The sequence below is a fragment of the Drosophila serrata genome, unplaced genomic scaffold (assembly GCF_035046125.1).
Source record: "Drosophila serrata isolate PLE 108 unplaced genomic scaffold, ASM3504612v1 contig_382, whole genome shotgun sequence".
NCBI classification, from domain to species: Eukaryota; Metazoa; Arthropoda; class Insecta; order Diptera; family Drosophilidae; genus Drosophila; species Drosophila serrata.
This window is the reverse complement of record NW_028257280.1, coordinates 5,878,124-5,897,227: the sequence shown is the minus strand read 5'-3', so window position 1 is coordinate 5,897,227 and position 19,104 is coordinate 5,878,124. Positions and strand designations below refer to the sequence as shown.

The following is a 19,104-nucleotide window of genomic DNA, read 5'->3' as shown; positions in this document are numbered from 1 at the left end:
TTCGGGTCTCCCATAAGCTTTAGCATAAAGCCTCGGCTCCAAACTTCGGCTCCAAACTTCGGCTCCCAACTTCGTCACAGAATCAGCAGCGCAGTCGGTGCGCTACCTCGAATTTACGCGAAATGTGCGGGGCTTTCGGTGTCATGCATCAGTAGGTCAAACTTTGTCTCCGCGGTACACTCAAGAGACGCACACACTCGAGTGGCTTAGGAAAGACCCAGGGGAATGGCCACATTCACTTATGTTATATGGCTTAAACAGACGTAATTTTCATGATGCTTTCCCTATAAATAATCTCAGAGTGGTGTTACGAGAAGAACACCTTTTTACTTCCTCCAATTAAATTTAATTAGAGATTTCAATGCCCTTTAAGTCAGCAGATCAAACACCTCTTGATAATGGGTTAAGACTCTGAATTAATGAGGTTTAATAATAATCTATGATTAATCATATAACTTTTCTTTTAAATTAGTTTATACCAACATTATTCAATATGTTTAGAGTTCATTTTATAATTTTATATTTTTTTGAAACTGTAATTATTAAATATACTTTATAGAAATAATCAAAACTTATTATGATTCGATAATTCGGGCTTAATTATACCCTTATATGGTATTATAATTTTAATCGGAAGCTTGTAATGATTTGAAAGAATCATTTCCGACCCTAAAAATCAAATATATTCTTAATCAGCATCAAAAGCCAAATCGATCTAGCCATGTCCGGTCAAAAAATAAATTTCCTAAATTTTTTCTAAATTTTCAAAATTTTATAAGGGGTTACATCATTAAAATTGTGCAAAAACATTAATTTTCTGAAATTTAAAGTTAAGTATGCAGATTTATAAACCTAATAAAAACTAACATAGGAAGGGTTTCCAAATTAAAATTAATCCTTTTTTGTCTTAGTTATGAGGTTTTTAAACTTTGACTTATACAAAAATATTGTACATAAAAATATTGACTTAAATAATATATATTTTAAGCTTAGTTGGTAGCAATTTCTATATTTTTGTTTGTTTAAATACTTAGCTTAAACAGTACCACAAAGTCTGCACCCCAATTTGCAATAACATATGTATGTTGTTTCTTATCCAACCCATCAGGTATCTCACTCGCACCTTTCTTACCTGGCTTGACCAATGCTCTCGCCATTCAGGTGACCGCCAAGAAGTCTTCCGGCTCTCCTTATCAATAATCATCCGAGTTTTCCAATCAGAGACGCTCAGGTGCATCTAATTTCCTTTAAAACACTTAAATTCAGATTTGCTTGGCAGTTCAAAGAGTCAATTGGTGGAGCTAAAGTTAAGTTAGTTAGTTGATCTTCTGTTGCCAAGGCCCTGAAAAGCTATATCCCCGTTATATTCTGGATTTAAATGAGACCCTCTACACACCTTTCAATTCCGGCGATTTCTTTTTCAAACGCTGTCAGCGGATTCTGCCATTCTGCTGCCCATTTGCATACCCACAATCTCTCCTTTTGCAAGTCCAAGATATTTATTGAAAAATAACAAAAAATAAAGACAACAAAATCGATACCAGTCATCATCTCTTAACTGGGCTTGTGTGCGTGGTGTTGACCAAAGTCAAAAGCCGTTCGATGATCATGAAGTTCGGCACAGCAGCCGAAAAACCAAAAACCCAAAAAAAAAAAACACTGCGGACTGGAGGAGGGCTGAAAGAGTGGGGAACGGAGACTCCAGACCGGAGACCCACTGAAGACGAGAGTTGCTTTCTCTTTATGTAACCGCAGCGACAGAAACAGAAACTGAACTTAATTAAATCCAAAAGCAAAAGCAGCGAACCCGCGGCGAAATAAAACCGCCGGCCAAAGGAAGCTCAGGCCCTGGCCCCTCGTAAAATGTGTGTTTACAGCTCCCCAAATCCCCAAAACTGCCAACCGAATCTTCATCGAAATCCGAATCTGCGGACATTAACAGTGTCACGCGACTGAGCCCTTTGATCTCGACCCACTGTGAATGCACTGCAAAAATGTATTTGCATCGTGATTCAAAACTTACTTAAATAATACAGCATTTATATGTTTTAAAAATCAAATAGAAGATTATAATAAATTCTGGTAGTCAATAAATATTATATCTTAAATGTACAAAAATTTTGTCCAAAAATCATAAAATCATAAAGAAGCGTAAAATTTTCTTTTAATCGATATTTTTCCATGTCGGTTTTTTCAAAAATTCAAAGTTAAAAAAACTCATAACTAAGTCAAAAATGCAGTAATTGTAGTTTAAAAACCGTTCCTATGTTTATTTTTATTAGGTCAATAAATCTGCATACTCAATTTATAGTTTTAAAAAATTTGAATTTTTGCCAATTTTAACGATGTAACCCCTTATCTTTTTTTGAAATTTTGGAAAAAATTTAAAAATTTATTTTCCCACAAGACATGGCTAGATCGATTCAGCTGTTCATTCTAATCAAGAATATATATGATTTATAGGGTCGGAAATGATTCCTTCATTGTGTTATAAGCTTCGGATTAATACTAATACCATAAAAAAGGTAAAATAATAAAAAATAATCAGTATTTTTCAAACATTATAATTAAGGCAAAAATGCATAAATTTCATTCCGGAAAACTGTTCTGTACTAGTTTTTAAAGCACTAACTAATCTGCGTACTGCGTTTACTGATGCTGTTAAAAGAATCTGACTAAAATTATAAAAACCTTCAAAATGGTATAAAAACAGTCAATTTTTTTAAATAATCAATGTTTTTCAAACATCATAGTGAAGCCAAAAATGCGATAATTTCAATTCGAAAAACTGTTCTGTGTTCATTTTTACAGCGCCAACAAATCTGTATACTCAGTTTTTTTTTTGTCAAATCTTGACAAATTTAGAAAAATTTTCAAAATTTTATTTTTACTCTAGACATGGCTAGATCGATTCATCTGTTCATTCTGATCAAGAATATATATTGTTTATAGGGTCGGAAATGAATTCTTCACATTATTTCAATCCTCGGACTACATTTACAATACCTTTCAAGGGTATAACAACACATTTATTTCTAAATTTTAAAAAGACCATCCCAGGTTTTATAACATTTAAACAAGCGAATTCATAACTTGAAAGGTACTTTTTTGTTAGAGTGTCTGAATAGATAAATGAATGGCGTTGAACTGTGAAGGTATGTATCTGCAAGATGCTGTTGATGAGGTGCTGATGTTGTAAGCTCCGGCCATTAGCCAATTATGCAAAAGGCACAGAAAAAACGCTTGGAAATTGTCCGGAGTATGCTTTGTTTATAAACAAACAGCCAAATGCGAAGCCATTGGAAACCACTTTTGATATATTGCGCAGCCTCACATTTCGCACCGTCAGCATTTTATATGAGTTGGCTTCAGGGTTCTGGCCCGAAAAAGTTCCCCGAACAAAGCCAACTCTCTATTATTCAGTACTCAAATATAAATATCTTTTAAGCCCAATTTGCTTTCCCGTTCCACTGTTCTTGGCCTCACGCTTAAAAGGCAGCCATTCATGCGCAAGAGGGACTTTAATTTGCCAGCGATTAGTCCGTGAATTGTTGGCTTTTTCTTCTCCAAAATTCAGCAGCAGGGTCTGACCCCACAGCATCCAACACCTGTCCAAATCGAACCCGGGCTTGGGCTTTGGGCTTTTTGCCATGTGGTAGCCACAGTCATAGGCCATAGTTATAGCTTAGTATTTCACAATCCGCCTAGTCAACACCGATTTTGCGTACTTCACGTATTTGTGCAACCTTCAACTGTCGCTCAGTCGGCTTATGGAAAACAAATTAACACTAAACAAAGCGCAGAACGCGACGCGACTGCAATTTGCCACAGAGCGGAGCGGATCACAGATCTCAGATCTCGAATCTGCCACAACACAAATGGCGGTGAAGTGAATAGGGATACACTGAAAGAAAGTCAGGCAATTATTAAGAAAGTTTTCTTCAAGATAAATAAAAAACAAAACTATAGGTAGGAACTTAAGGAACATAATTTAAAAGGCAACCATTGACATCTTCTTGAAACCCTATTACTTTTTTTGTTTTCCTTTGAATATTATTACTTATACCATATTATTATTACTTCTTATATATACCATATAATAGACAAAAAATATACGATTTGCCTTGTTATAAAACTATTGTATTTAATTTATTAAAATTAATTTTAAAAAGCTATTTGCAAATGCGTAACATACCACATCCTATTAACATCTGACAATATTTTCGAACTTTAGGACTCTGTTTACAGATTGTTTAAACTTTACGCCTCAAACATGATACCTTTAACTAACAAACTAAAATTATTAAGTAGTTTTTCCCACCAATTAAACCTTTTTTCGGGTCAAAGAAATGTTTCAAGTGTGACAGCTTTTAGCTGGCAAATTCATTAGTAATCACTTCAGAGAGCTGGGGTCATTAGGAATTGGTACAAGTGGCCGACTCGAATGTGAGTCAGTGGAGTTGCGTCGAGTGTACTATGAGGTGTTGAAGGGGTGGAGTTATTAGAATGGCTCGAGACCCCAGCGAGTCTTTAGCATCGATCAATGTGATCCAAGTCAGGCGTTCAGTTTGCCCAAACCAAGTTTAATGAGCAAACTATGGGGTTTTTGAGAAGGGTGGGTTGGATGAAAAGGCTTCTGGGCAGACACTGAGTGCGGTGTCAATATTGACGAATCAATCAGCGACATTGCCACTGGGCACACATTGCGTATGGGTAATAAAATCATCGGGCGCAAACCCATAAACCTGGCGAAAAGCACCTGCCGACCATATGTATGTATGTATATATGTTTGGATCTCAAACTTCCACAACGGATCCCGAAAGCCAACCGATCATGGGAAAGCAAACGAAACGATTGCCAAACCAATTGGCATTTGTAAACAATCCGAAATAGATAGAGGCGGTGAACTCGAATTTGGGTTCGAAATCGAATTGGTGACATGCACTAAGAGAAATGGGATTAGAGATGGGAAAAGCAAGCTTAAATGTCATGATTTAGATAGTAAGTGATCTTATATTTTATCACATATTAAGTGATCTCTGAATGTATCCCCATTATGTACCTCCATTTATGATTGTATATTTAGCTAAGACCACCCTAAAACTATTCATCGTTCATCGTTCATGACTATTTAAGTATTTATCCTCATCTTAAATTTTCAAAAGACTCCTATTAAAATATAAACATGTTGAAGTAAACATCGTAAAAACTACAAATGCAAAGTTATGGGAGAAGATAATTTGTAATCATTAAAAATTTTGTCATAACACTAGTCCCCCTTTTTTTGCTGTGCATATTTATGGAAATGCATAATTAGGCCGACCTGTGATTTGTAAGCTTGTTTGTTTTTTTCGTTGGGCAACCCGCAAAGCTCCGCCAAGTGCATCCCGCCACGCCCACTCGCTGGCCTCCCACTTCCACTTCCAATTCCAGTTCCCCTCGCCAGGTATAAAAAAAACCCACGAAAATACCGCAAAGTTGGAACTGCACCTCTGTTTACCGGGTTTTTATGCTGCCCAATAATTAGGCTTTGAGTTTACTCTATTCCCGCCCCGCTGATTTGTTGGCGGTTAATTTATTTTTACGACTCCAGCGGCCATTTGTCGCATCATTTTAGTGGATGCCAGATGGTGCAATATACGAATAAATATAAACAAAGTTAAAGAAAACAAAAGACTCTAGGCAGGCTAGTTAATTTTAGTCATTAAAGTATCCAACAATTAAAAATTTCATTGTTCTTAAGGATGTCAGGTTAGGCGGTCAAATCATGAATGCTGAGTTTCAAAGAATATAAAAATAAAATAAACAAATGTTAACTTTTTACCTAAATATTATCAGAAAAAAAAACACATCTCAAAACATATTTATTAAATTGATTTTTATATAAAATAGGATAAAGTTAACCCTCATTTTAAATTAAATCTCTTTCTACGAATTCACATGAACTTTTCCCGATTGAGGAAATGATTGGTGGGCAGGGCATTCTCCTCCAGCTGCGCCTCCTCCTCAATACACTCCACGATCGGTCGACCCGTTTCCACTGCCTTCGTGAGTCCTTTACGCACCACCACGGATCCAATGGTCTTCAGATCCTTGGCCCAATCGAGGGCGGCAAACACCCGAATCATGGCCGAACCAATACCCGTGGCATAGTCCCCAAACTCGCCGCTCTGGTAATCCCGGGGAAGAAGGTAATGGTATTGTGGCCAATAGGTTTTCGTGATCACAAAGATGCTGTTCGAGTCCGCGGGCTTAAAACCCTTGTGAATGCTCCAGATGAAGTGGGAGGAGTGTACCAGATTGCCCAGATTGATCACAATAAGGCTGCGCAGCCAGAAGCCCACGAACATGGAGGCGGATATGGAATCATTAAAGTACTGAAAAGGAGTGTTAACCGACAGCAATACATTCAGGAAAATGTACAGCAGGACATAGAAACTGTAAGAGGATAAAGGATTAGTTTGTAAATTAAAGCAAAGTAAAGGAAGGACTACCCACCGCTTTTGAAACATAACAATGCCATCTTTCTCCAGATCAGACATATCAATATCCTTGAGTAGTTCTTCCTGCTGGGGCGAGTACTTCAGCAGACCGCCTCGCACCTGGGCGTACATGAAGCTGTGCTTGCTGTAAAAAGGATCCTCGTCCTGCTGGAACTTGGCATGGTGTAGTCTATGGGCCTGCACCACACTGTAGATGGAACCCTGAAATCATCCAAAACATAAAGCTTAACCGATTCGGTTTGTGTCTCAACTGGGATCAACTGAAAGCTTTTTCCAGAGGCGTCGTGAAAAACTAACCTGACCGGCTGTCGACTGGCAGAGCATGAGGAAAACCCTCAAAGGTTTCGACGCCGTAAAGGTCCTGTGCGCCCACAAACGATGCACACCCACGGTCACACCCAAGGTGCCCAGGAGGGTGAGGAGAGTGGCTACGGAAAGAATGTGGAGGCCACAAGGTCAACCCAAATTCCAATTGTTAAGCTGCACGTGGAGCTGATTAACCCGGTGAACTCACTAAACAGAATCGTTGCCCACGAAGCGCTGGTCAGCAACACGTAGATGCCATAGACACCGAGGATATTTATGTGGATGTATAGGAGGACCGATGGCCAGATGGCATCGCGCTTCTTGTGGGAAGAGTCTCCGGCTTGATTCTGCTCCTTCACCTTAGTCTGCTCCATTTTTCTGATGTCCTTTAATCCAATTCGTAAGTCCTTACTCGCGATTGTACCGACATCCACGGCCGTTTAGAGTCTACTAAAACCCCGCCGTAATTACAAAATCCAATGAGGCGAAAGTACAAAGTTTTACATACAAAAACAAAAGCAGTAATTGCATATGCATGGACCTCGGCTGTGTTTCAATTAAAACATGGGTTAATATAAAACATAGTTTATTGACCCGCGGGTAATTAACGAAAGCAACGAAGACGGGACCAGCGTCCCAGCACCGAAAACGAGGGGTATCAAACGGAATACCGAATGGAATTAATCTTATAAACTCTGGCTTAGGTAAATGAATCAATTCCCCCAGTTTCTATATATCCATTCGGTACTTGGGACTCCCTTTTTTTCGGCTTACAATACAAGGATCCTATTGATCCCGGGATGGGGGATGGTTATATGGGTTTATGGGATGGCTATAAGGCATGCATGGCTTGGCGACTTGGTGCTGCTACAAAACTTAATACTATGAAACCACAGGCTAATGCGCTGGCTTAGTTTTGCATTTTGGCCAGTTCCACGAGGTCCTCGCAGGGAATGTCCTTGTCTCCAAAGCCCCACACTGAGTCTTTGTGCGCAAAATCGTCGCTCAGGAAGCGAGTGCCATCGCCGCATTTTTCAGCTCGCCTTAAGACCATGTCCTGGGATACCGATTTCCCTGTAAAAGAATAACCGAATTAGTTGGGTTCTATAAAGAGCTAATGGATAACACTCACTTCCCTTGGCCAGGCCCAGCCAGGCACAAAAGTCAATGAAACCGGTGGTAATGTTGAGGCTGTAGTTGCCAAATTCACCCGTCTTGTAGTCCCAGGGGAAGACGTGGTGGTAGTTGTGCCATCCCTCTCCCATGGCCAGCAGGGAGACAATGGGGGCCTCAACGGACATGATGTTCCTGGAGAAACATTTTGTATAAGTTATATATTATCCACAAGGTATAGTGATCTCTCTTACTTGTCGTAGGGCTTGTTGCCATACATATGCGCCACGCTGTTCACAAAGAAGGCCACATTGAGGGTCCAGGTAAAGCGCATGTTAAAGTTAATCCAGAAGGACATGTATAGATCCTCGTTCCAGAAGTACCAGGGCACAGCCACCGGCAAAATGATGGAACAGAGAGCAAACAGAGGGATGTAGTATTTGCGCTGGAACATGCACACAGCATCCGCCTCCAAGTCTGACATGTCAATGACCTTGCGCTTGGCCACCACCTTGGGATGGGGCGTGAGGAAAAGCCAGCCCACGTGGGCAAAGAAAAAGCCTCGCTTGGCATTGTGCGGATCGGCATCCGTCTCTGCGAACTTGTGGTGTATCCTATGGTCCAGGGCCCAGGTGTAGGCATCTCTCTGGAATCATAGAATATATTAGATTTGATATGGATTATACTTCAGGGGATATAACTTACCTGACCAGCAATGGAGAAGGCGAAAGCTAGCAGAATCCTCAAAGGCAGCGAGGCCGTGTATGATTTATGCGACCAGAGACGATGGGCTCCTGCCGTAATCCCAATTCCGGAAACCCAAACGGTGACCACAACTGAAAAATAAAAACCAGCGAACAGTCAGTTGTCATTGTCTAAACAAACAAACAATCCCAAACAGACATATGTACATATATCTATATACATATATATGCTTATATATATATATGACCATCCAAATAGTTGGCGATGGTGACGCTTCTCGCTTGATTTGCTCAGCGGATGACACAACGCCGGGCTCTAAATATATCTATCTATTCCCAGTTCTGTGCTCTTTGCTCTCCGTTTCTTTGAGGTGGCCCATTTGGGAAGCCTCCCGCGGGGGAAATCTGTCTCGCTTCGATCACCATTTGAATTGGAACGAGCCAAGAGCAATTGAGGCGTTCGTTAACTTCAATTGAAAATTTCCACAGGTCAAAGTTCAGAACTCGGCAACCAATATGCATATAACCTAAGGCTTGTTTACCTATAACGAAAACTTAACTTTGGTGTGTGTCATCTAAGACCAAAAATGTAATGTAGGAAATTTGTTAAAGATATGTATGTAGGTTCCTAATTATTGAGAATTGCAGTGAGTTTTTACCACAAGAAATGTAGTTTATATATTTAAATAATTAACTTAAATTATCTTTTGTTTAATAACGTTATTAACACAATTGTACAACTATGCATGAATGACACCCGATATTACCCGCATGTCACAGAACCATTATTATATATCTTATCCCCCTCTTTTATCCCATAAAAATCTCCCTGCAATATCCATTGATTACATCAGCCCCTAGTGACTTGTTTCCACTAATGCCAACTATTTTCAACTGGCCCAGTTAAGAGCCACCGGCGTTAGTTACAAAATAGCTAATAGCCGAGTATCTGAACCCTGTTTGCATGTTGGCAGAGGCAATTACCGCCTAGGGAGGGGGCTGTACATCATTTTCCTCCCCCCAGATGTTAATTATGGGGGCATTTACAGTGGACACTCACCCCAAAGGAATGTGTAGAATTTTGCGTAGAACAGGAGGTACACGCCGTAGAGAGCGCCGACATGGAGGAAAGTTTGAGCTCCCAAATCTGGCCATCTGATCTGTGGCCGGTACTCCTCTTCCTCCTCCTCATCCTTTTTCAACTTTTGCTCCTCTTCCTGCTGCAACTTGGCCTTCTCTATAGCACTCTCCTTGTAGACAGCATTCTCCTCCTTGTAGCCTAAATTGTCATCGTCCACATCTGTGGTGGTGGTATGCTTGCCTCTGTGCTTAAGTTCTCCTTCGCTGGTGGCGGCGCTGGTGGTGCTCCGGTTCCCATTTCTGTCCAAGGAGCAGGATCCGTTACAGTGGCCAACAGCCTGCGGCTGAGTCTGCCCGGGGATGGGTGATGAAAGGCACATGTCTAGGTCTGTAATGGGATTTACTATTAATGGTCTTCTAAGGTTAGGGAGTCCAACCATAATTTCATAAAAATAAATTGGGGATAAAAGAGTCTAAAAATCTAACAGGAAAACGAATTGACAAAAGGGCAAAAGTTAGATGACTTACAAAGAACATAATATGTAATGTATATTTATTTTGTGTATAAATTTTGATTTCTTAAGTAGTTTTTAAACCCCACTAATAACATAAATAGTAAGCTGTTATTAAACTGCATCACTCATACGCAACGTTGACATTTGCTGTATAACTACGAAGTTAATTTGCTTAGTTTTTAGTGGTGAACAGTTTTATACTAAGCTTGTTTTCCTTAAACTAAGTTCTATTTAAACAAGCTCTTTAAGAATATAAGAATTATCTCAACAAAATATACAATAAAGAAGCTAAACTATTAGTAATGCCAAGGCACACAATCCAGGGCTAATAGTGTTTTCATGATGTAAATATTTGCAGATCAACAGTCATCTGAGACTTAAGTTATTGCCCCCAAAGGCCCAGAACTTTTCTCGCTGTGCAATCAAAGCCAAAAAATAAAGCGAATCCACAGACACTTGCTAATTGAAGTTTAGGACGTCTATAACCGTCCACTATTAGCAAGCCTTTCAGTGAGTTTCGACTGTAATTGGTGTGAAATCTGTTGCCAGCCTCATGTACCACGCCCACGGTGCGATAAGGGTTTGCTCTGGATATTAACAGAAATATATCTATACACTATGTACACTATATATGTATGTCCACGGATTGGAGCTTACCGGCAGAGTCAGGGCCAATACCTTATCGCAGCTTATCGCCTGCCCAGCGAGTGCCTTGTGTTGCAATCACCGATCTGCAAGTTCGCACTATCTGGTAAAAAGCAAATAGAACTACACTACATCATTATGGCCACCACTAAACAACACACAGTGAGTCATCTGCAGGTGTACACAGGTGGGCACCTATCTGATTATTCGAAGCTATTCCCGGTTGGATAGTGTGAACACTCGAGTGGCAGAATGCAGGATTCTGTCCAGTCATTCGGACTATCCAAGTGACTGGGATTTTGGATATAGGCATCCTCTAATCTCGTACAACCAATTGCCACACAGTTTTCTTATCTCCAACCCTCATACTACCTCCACTTATCATAAAACATAACAAATAGGACCCATAAAGTGGCTCTTTGACCATGAAATACCCTTTAATAGAAGTGGATTTTTCTCTCTTCTGATGTGTTTTAATGAGAAATATTATCATTCAAACATGTAGAGCTGAAACTACACCAAAGAATGGACCTTAATTTCTTTCGAAACTGTTTACAACTTTTATATATATTAAGTTTTATAGTGTTATTGTCTGCTTACACTCAAATATCCATTAAATCGATTAACAGAGGCTAATATAGCATTCGTTATTTGGAAAATATAGAGAGATGATCTCTGTGGTATAGAAATTTAAATATGTATAAACAGCTAAAGGTGGCTGAGAAAACCAAACATGCCTTTGGCTTTTGATGTGGATTTTATTAGAGTGATAAATGAAGGAAAATTTCTCTATAGACTTACAGTATGCTGGTTTATGTATCATTTAATAATTTAATATTTTAAAACTTTATAAAGCATTTTATTTCATATCTGGAAGCTCGCTCTCTCTTATTATGACAGATACTGTTTCAGGCAAAATAAATTTAACTGTTTGTTTGGCGCAAATATTTATCGAATCAAATCATAAAGTGGATTGTAGCCTTTGATTTTATTGTTACCCACTCCCCTGGCAAGGAAGCCATATACCTTTGGACTTGGCAAGCACTGGGTATTGCCGCCGCCCCCGCAGAATGTTTCCTATAATTTTTCGGAAATTCTCGGTCTGAGGGAAGCAGGTCGATCCAAACCATACCTTGTGCGTGTGCGGCCAGTGGGCTTATATTGCCTCGCTGATAAGCACTGCACACCTGGCACACCTGGCACACATTTTCCAGGCCATCTTCCGCCCCTCCACTTGATTCATTCAAAGTATTTCGGGCTAACATAGTTGATAAGAGTCTATCGTCTATTGCAAATACTCGAAAACAATTATTGCCATCATGATTCACTTTCTGTCTGACCCCTCCAGGTGTTCCATGGGCCATGAGTAATTGGGGTGTCGAAGAATCGCTCCCCTTACGTAAGTCTGGCATAGATAAGATTGGCGGGGGGAAAATCGTTGCAATCGCAATTTACATATTGATAAAATGCGACCACACCAGACGGGGGGTGCCAGTTGGGGATATGAACACGCCCCGCTTTTGCATTCGCATTTCACATTTCTCATTTAATTAGAAAATGTTGCCACGCAGGCTAATTTGATGTCGGGAACTATATGTTTGGGTATATGTATGTATCTGGGACTATATTGGAATATCTGAGCAGACTTCTTTGACGAACGCTGTCACAAGAATTGATCAACATTTTCATTGGGTCTGAGCACGCGACGGGAGCATGCATAAATTAAATTCCATATTCGGAGGCCACTTCCCGGCCATTTGCCTAATTTCGATATTTGGGGGAAGGCACTTGAAGAAAATATCAAGTGTTTTCTACTCAAAACAACTTGAAATAAAGTTCAACCTTAATTTGTACTTGTAGTATACATAGTTAAGGATCTAATATTTATCATGACAAGTTTTAAAATATATTTTTAAAGTTCTCTGTTCTTCTGTCTTGTTTGTTTGAACTAGAACTGTGTTTGCTTTCATTTAAATTAATTTACTAAACATTTCCCCCAGTGTGTGCGAGGCAACTTGGCAACGCACTGCAACAATCAATTTCGCCCAATAATAAATAATAATAAACAATAAGAGCAGCCGTCGCTCCCCCGTCATTTAGCCACTATTTTATTGGCATTCGCCCCGTTCGCTCTGGAGTGTTTTTATTTTCATTTGCAGTGCCAGAAAAGCGATAAAGCACTGACCGCCCATTGAAATGTACTGGGTATGTTCGAGTGTTCCTCCCTGCTTTCTAAACCCTCCTAGACATGGCTAATTGCCTGATGGCTCGCACGTCCCCTATCACCAACTATGCTTCTATATATTGTCACTCCCCCGACCGATCCGATTTTAATGCCAAAAATGCCAAAATATTATTGGAAATTTTCCACAGGTTCTATTCAGTGGGTGAGAGAGTGAGAGAGGAAAACCTCAGAGATTTCCCAGCACTAGGAAAATTAATAGAGCAGCGGTGAGAGATCAAGTATTGCCACTTGTTGCCCAGCTGGCACCTTTAATTGGAGCATTTTTCTACATTCGCGGGGTATCTTGAGATAATTCAGGCCAGATCGCAAGCTAACAATAATTACACTGAGGGAAAGCACAAAAGAGGTTTTAAATCAAAAATAATTCTTGGAATATTGTGATAAATTTTCAAGGCAATTGTATTAAATCATTTTAAACGACACAATGAAAACAAAATTAAACAATAAATGTCTCGCTAAAGAAATTTTGATGTATTTAATGGAAGACTATATAGAAAAATGTATCTTGTTTTTAAAATATTTTTTTGTTACTTATTTAGAAATACATTTTTAACAGTACTTGAATGCGATGTTTAATGCTTTTTCTTGCTAAAAGGGTTTCGATAAGAGAATCCGCTGAACTAGCAAGTTTATGAAAAAGCTCATAGATGTGTTCGGTTATTGGTTATGGGAACCCCTTTGGACAATTTGTTTATTGACTTGGCAATAAGGCAATTTATTGTTTGTTCTCAAATCAAACATTCGGAAAATGTATAGTCTAGCCATTTGCTTATTTTTCAATGGGTATATTGAATATTTCAAATTTAATCTATATTTAATGATTCGCTGCGATTTATGATGTATATTTATTCGAGGGTAACTTAAGTTTTTAAATACAGTGGAATGAGAGCAATAGTATAAGAATGAAAGTTAACTATTAATGAAAACGAAATAATTTAAAATAAAGAAATATATCAGGGCTTTTAAAAACACCTTACATGATCAGGATTCTTTAAATCCTAGTAAACCTATTAGTAAAATTAGCTAAGTAACTCAATTTCTTTAAGTTTCCCCATAGAAAGGTGGCTAAATATCTTTTCTAATTAAAGGTACCCATTTAAGTATTCATTCGCCACTAATTTCCCAAAATTTCCCAATTTATAAAATGTTTTTTTTTTTGGGCCTTGGGAAAACCCCTCTGTTAGGGCGAAGTTAGTCAGTCTGTTTTTGGTCGGCTTATTGATGTGGGTCAACCCGTGTCGCGGCAATCAAATCGTGAGGGATAATAATGTGTATACAGTCCTAGAACCAACACCTGGGGGTGGCGGCTTTGGAGGTGGTTCTGGATCCGGAGGTGGAATGGGTTGAATGGTGGTGTGTGCATGTTATTCGCTCTGTTGACTCCCACCCAAGCCGGCCACCCCCCGACCCGTCCCCTAATCGACGCCGGTAATGACAGAAATGAGCAAACAATTGGGTTACAATTTGCATGTGAGCAGCGTGTTTTGAAAAGGGGGAGCTGGGAATTGGAACTAGGAGTAGTAATACTACTGAAAAGGCGTGTCTGATTAATTATATTATGTTTCCATGACGTCAGGTTTTAAGATGAGCTTTAAGAGGAATCTATGAAATGAAAAGTTGGTTTGAAACTAAAGAAAATAAGAGTTTCTACAACCAGACTCAACAATAAAGAATTTTAAAATCTCAAAAAAAAAATATCTCAACTACATCTCACAATTTGATTCATTTCTAATAATTAAATAACTTCAAATAAAGCACGATCAATTGTCTGATTTATATGTTTCATAGAACCCGATAAGCTCTACATTTAAAAAAAAATATATAGTTTTTTATCAACTTAAATTCCACAAAATCTAAAAGGAAATCAATATTCCCTTGATATTATTATTATTATTTTAACGATCACTTTTTGGGGGAAGACGTACTTTTTTTGGGGATACCAAGTTGCCGAATAACTGGGATTCACGGAACTTTGGAACTTTGGGTAACGGTTTTTCGGGATCCACCGGGATTCGTCGCGATACTCTCTCCTTCCTTCACACACTCTTCTGTCCCTCTTGCTCCGCTGTTGTTGACCAGGCGAACGAACGAACTCAAGTGACTAACGCCGCCCGCCGCCAACGGTCGACATTTACATCCAAGAGCGGGCCCTCTGCTGCCGTCGCTGCCGGCGTGGACGTCGCTGCCTTGGCGGCACCCAGAACTATTGGCAGCAGCGAACGTCAACGGCGACGCCGACTATCCAATTTGTTATTGTATTTTATTTGTTGTCGCTTGGCTGCGTGCTCCGCAGCTGCGTCTACAGTTATTATCTACCATTCTGTCTTGCCCATTTCGTCTGCCACCCCAACCCCCCTTTGGGGGCCATCGCACTGTTTACCATTCTCTGTTGTGCTCACACATTCCGTAAACATTACAGCAACAACGCGCCCGGTTCAAAGTCAATGCTGCCGCTCCGAAAAGAGAAACCTTCATCGGGAAAACTATTCGGGCATAGGCGACTCGCAGATGCCCTGGCAAGCCTTTAAGTGTTTAAGTTAAAGAGATTTAATATCAGAGCACAACAACTCAATACTCTTAATATTTTAATATTTTTTCTATAACTTGAAATCTAGTCTAAAGACGTTTACACAGATACGAAGCTAGGAGAGGTTAAAGCTTTTAAAACATGAAGCAAAACTTAGCACGTAAACGGCTTAAAATATTTATCATGTATGTATTAAGATATATTCAATCTATAGAAATTAAAAGTTCATTAAACCATCCCCGTATTTATTCTTATACAACTCTCTACAAATTGTCATGTTTCTCGCTTTCCTTCTGCCAATAAATCCCTTACATTTTAATGACACAATTATTAAAGTAATAAAACCCAGCAGAATCTAAATTAAAAGGGTATCCCACTGAGAAGTGGGTGTCGTTGCCGGCAGAGCCATTGGCGTTGACGTCAGCGTCGATGCTTTCGAAGACGCTAACGCTAACGCAGACGCCGGCAGAGCAGCAACAGTCGTGAACTGAAGCCGGCAACGGGTTGTATACTCAATGTTGGTATGGTGGGCAACACACAACACGTATACGAGTAGTGGGCCGCGAGTGGGGCATTATTTCGTCATCGCGTGAGATCCCAGTGCTGTAAATATCGGCCAAGTTCCCAGTCTCTCACTTTTCTTACTTACTAAACGACTTTCCCAGAGAGGAACCTGTTTTTTTTTATCTCCCCCTCTCTCTCTATGTTACTCAATTTGTTTGTTGCTTCTTCCCTTTGGTTATATTGCTGCCAATAGCATCATTATCGCACTGTCGCTTTTATCTGTTTGCGTTGGTGGGAGATTTTCCTGTTGTCTAAAGAGATAGTAAAGACATGTGAGAGAGCGAGTATTTTGGTCTAAAACTATAAATGCTTTTTTGGAACTGAATTCTTAAAGCGGAAACCAAATTTTGTCTTTATCGCCGCAGCAGTTAAAACATAATTCTGTTTAAATTTCCATGGGGCCTGATAACTTGAAATTGCTATAAAAATAGTTCTCTCTCGGTCTCTCTCTCGTACCATAACATATAATTTCTCTAGCTTTCCAGTACTTTTTCATAATTTATTGTTTGCTTTAGGAAAAAAAATCTGCGGTGTGAGGCATGATGTAACGTTAGCTCTGGATAAATATAGAAAACTCATTCAGGCAGAGACATCAGCGGTGTGCAAAGAAATTCCGAGGAGCAATACTTATGCGATGATCATCAAACAAATGCTCGCACACGAACCTCGGTAGTTACTGACTGCTCTATATATATGTACATATATATTTGGTTTATCGTGGCCTTATCAGTAAACCGTCTGGCCCGGGGCAGTCATCATGGAAAGGCAACTTTAACCGCCCCGGAACAGTCTCGTGCTGATTAGGTGGATCCCCCTCCGAAACTTACTCCTTGTATTAAATGTGCACAACAGAGTCGATAAACTGATAAACCCCGTAACCAAGGAGGGAGAAAAATAAATATTTAACTGCCATTAAGACAATTTCAATCATTTTTATTATTTGGGACAGATCAAAATGAAATTATTATTAATATACCTAGACTACGTATAGCACTTTTTTTTCATGTGCATGTGATAATAGTTAACCACCTTAGGAGTTTGATAGGTATTAGTGGCCTATAATCATAATCAGCAAACCTATCAGTAGCAAAGCATAAATATAGAAAAATATATAAGTAAACAATTTCTGGACTTAGTTTACTGTGTGCATGTGATAAAGCTTGCACTAACTTTCGAAACTGATACGTATTCGGGGAACATAATCATGATGGTTAAAAATAAAATGTATTTTATAAGGTTATAAGAATGCTACTTATAAATTAATTTAATTATTTAAATTTATGTTCATTGATTTGTTACGCAGTATGAGTAATTTCTGACCCTATAAGCTACATACATATATACAATTATTATTAGCCATCATCAACAGCCGAGTTGATTTAGCCATATTCGCAAGAAGAAACATAATTGTATACAGTATAATACATATATGTATTACCTAATATTTTTAAAATTTAAAAAGGGGTTACATTAAGCGTTTTTTGACTTCTTTAATTCCCACTCAAACTGCTCGCATTTATTGCTGATTTCGTATTAATGAACTCCTTTGTGATATTAAAAAATGTTCCCCATGATTAAACATTTCTAAATTACGAATATATGTACACACATAGCTCTCCAGCTAACTCTGACTAATTTAACGATAACTAAAAGTGTAACTCTTAAATTCATATTCATTTTCAGATTGCGATTATCGCTTCGTTGGCACTCAAGAATCTGCTGAAGAACTTTAAGTTCCGACATGACTCAGAAAATCGTCGTCTTCGTTAGCGTTGGCAGGGGATGACATAATAATTTTTGGTGGGGGGTCAGCCATTCCCAAATCCTGCTGCCCACTACCCCCAAACAGGATATGGTGGGAACCGAGCGGCGACTGTCATAAACATTTTCCGCCAAGTACATGTCAAATAAAAAATCTACATACAAAGTGCCCTCCATGGCCACTTGTGCGAATGTGTGGGCAGCGTCGCAGCGTTTTAATTAGAGCGTGGAATGAATGGAGTTGCCCAAGATGGCATTACGCATTCGCGGGACTCGACAAGGACACACTGACCCAGACACCCACAACCTAATCCACCCTTAATGATAACCATTCGTCTCGAATCGCGCACAATTAGGCACCATCAATAATAGATGACCCGGCGGGGTCATTTAGATAGAATCGCCGATAGCCAACTCCCCAAACTTGTCAGCGAACCACCTGTCTCGCCCATTGGAGCCACGCCCCCTTGTAACACCACCTCCCAATGGGAATTCCCCAGACACAACAACTAGCCAGAGACCACAACATCGACAATTTGTCCAAAATCGAAATCGACATGGACTCGAATCCTTGTTGTGGCCACAAAGTTTTTCCCTATTTCCCGTGTTCCTTTTCATGTTCATGTCCCTGTCAGTCGAAGTTCCTTTGACCCACAAATCCTCACTCTCCACTTTCATCGCTATAGTTTGGTTAGTTTCTATTGTTTGCCATCAACTCGTGTAGCATTTCGGAATTGTTGAATTGCGTGATTTCGCGGTCGCTTCTAATTGAATTTCAAAAGTGCAATCAATCGACTTGGACAGCTTAAACGGGCTAGGAATGCACTAAGGTTTTAAATAATCAAAAAATAATAGTGGTTAATCAAAGGATGGAATCCAGGTTTATCTAATTAGTAGCCAAAGGGATGGCATTACTGAATCAATTGTCATGGGAATAAAACAACGGACAATAAGTTCCGTTTAAATATAAAAAATATGAATAATAAAAAAAGTATTAAATAGTCTTTAATATATGCTTAAAGTAATTTAAAAAAAAAATGTATTATCTTTAAAATAAGACTGTCAGAGTACTTAGTGACTAATTCCGCAGACATGAAAATAGTGAAAATCGTCTAGAAACGGATAATCTTTGAACTTTAA

General features: G+C 39.2%; 2 protein-coding genes and 1 long non-coding RNA gene across 5 annotated transcripts; 1 reads left to right on the top strand and 2 right to left on the bottom strand.

Moving 5' to 3' along the window:
* Window positions 1–5,813: 5,813 nt before the first annotated feature.
* On the bottom strand, window positions 5,814–7,260 carry LOC110186980 (acyl-CoA Delta-9 desaturase). The gene is made up of 4 exons (XM_020956332.2): window positions 7,019–7,260; window positions 6,802–6,932; window positions 6,500–6,705; window positions 5,814–6,439 (listed from the first exon to the last, which is right to left on the bottom strand). The coding sequence occupies exons 1-4, from the start codon at window positions 7,182–7,184 to the stop codon at window positions 5,938–5,940; spliced, it is 1,005 nt and encodes a 334-aa protein (XP_020811991.2). The 5' UTR covers window positions 7,185–7,260; the 3' UTR covers window positions 5,814–5,937.
* A 119-nt stretch (window positions 7,261–7,379) lies between these two features.
* On the bottom strand, window positions 7,380–15,241 carry LOC110186979 (stearoyl-CoA desaturase 5). 3 transcript variants are annotated; one of them, XM_086840699.1, is made up of 6 exons: window positions 15,038–15,241; window positions 9,688–10,095; window positions 8,629–8,759; window positions 8,178–8,569; window positions 7,943–8,118; window positions 7,380–7,884 (listed from the first exon to the last, which is right to left on the bottom strand). In XM_086840699.1, the coding sequence occupies exons 2-6, from the start codon at window positions 10,085–10,087 to the stop codon at window positions 7,721–7,723; spliced, it is 1,263 nt and encodes a 420-aa protein (XP_086696825.1). In that variant the 5' UTR covers window positions 10,088–10,095; window positions 15,038–15,241; the 3' UTR covers window positions 7,380–7,720. The 3 variants fall into 3 exon arrangements, with proteins under 3 accessions (XP_086696825.1, XP_086696827.1, XP_020811989.2); XM_086840701.1 differs by lacking the exon at window positions 15,038–15,241 and adding an exon at window positions 10,880–10,985; XM_020956330.2 differs by lacking the exon at window positions 15,038–15,241 and having other exon boundaries at window positions 9,688–10,220.
* A 921-nt stretch (window positions 15,242–16,162) lies between these two features.
* LOC147642592 (uncharacterized) lies at window positions 16,163–17,124 on the top strand. Its single transcript, XR_015273413.1, has 2 exons — window positions 16,163–16,244; window positions 16,719–17,124. It is a non-coding gene; the product is annotated as an uncharacterized LOC147642592 (long non-coding RNA).
* Window positions 17,125–19,104: the final 1,980 nt, after the last annotated feature.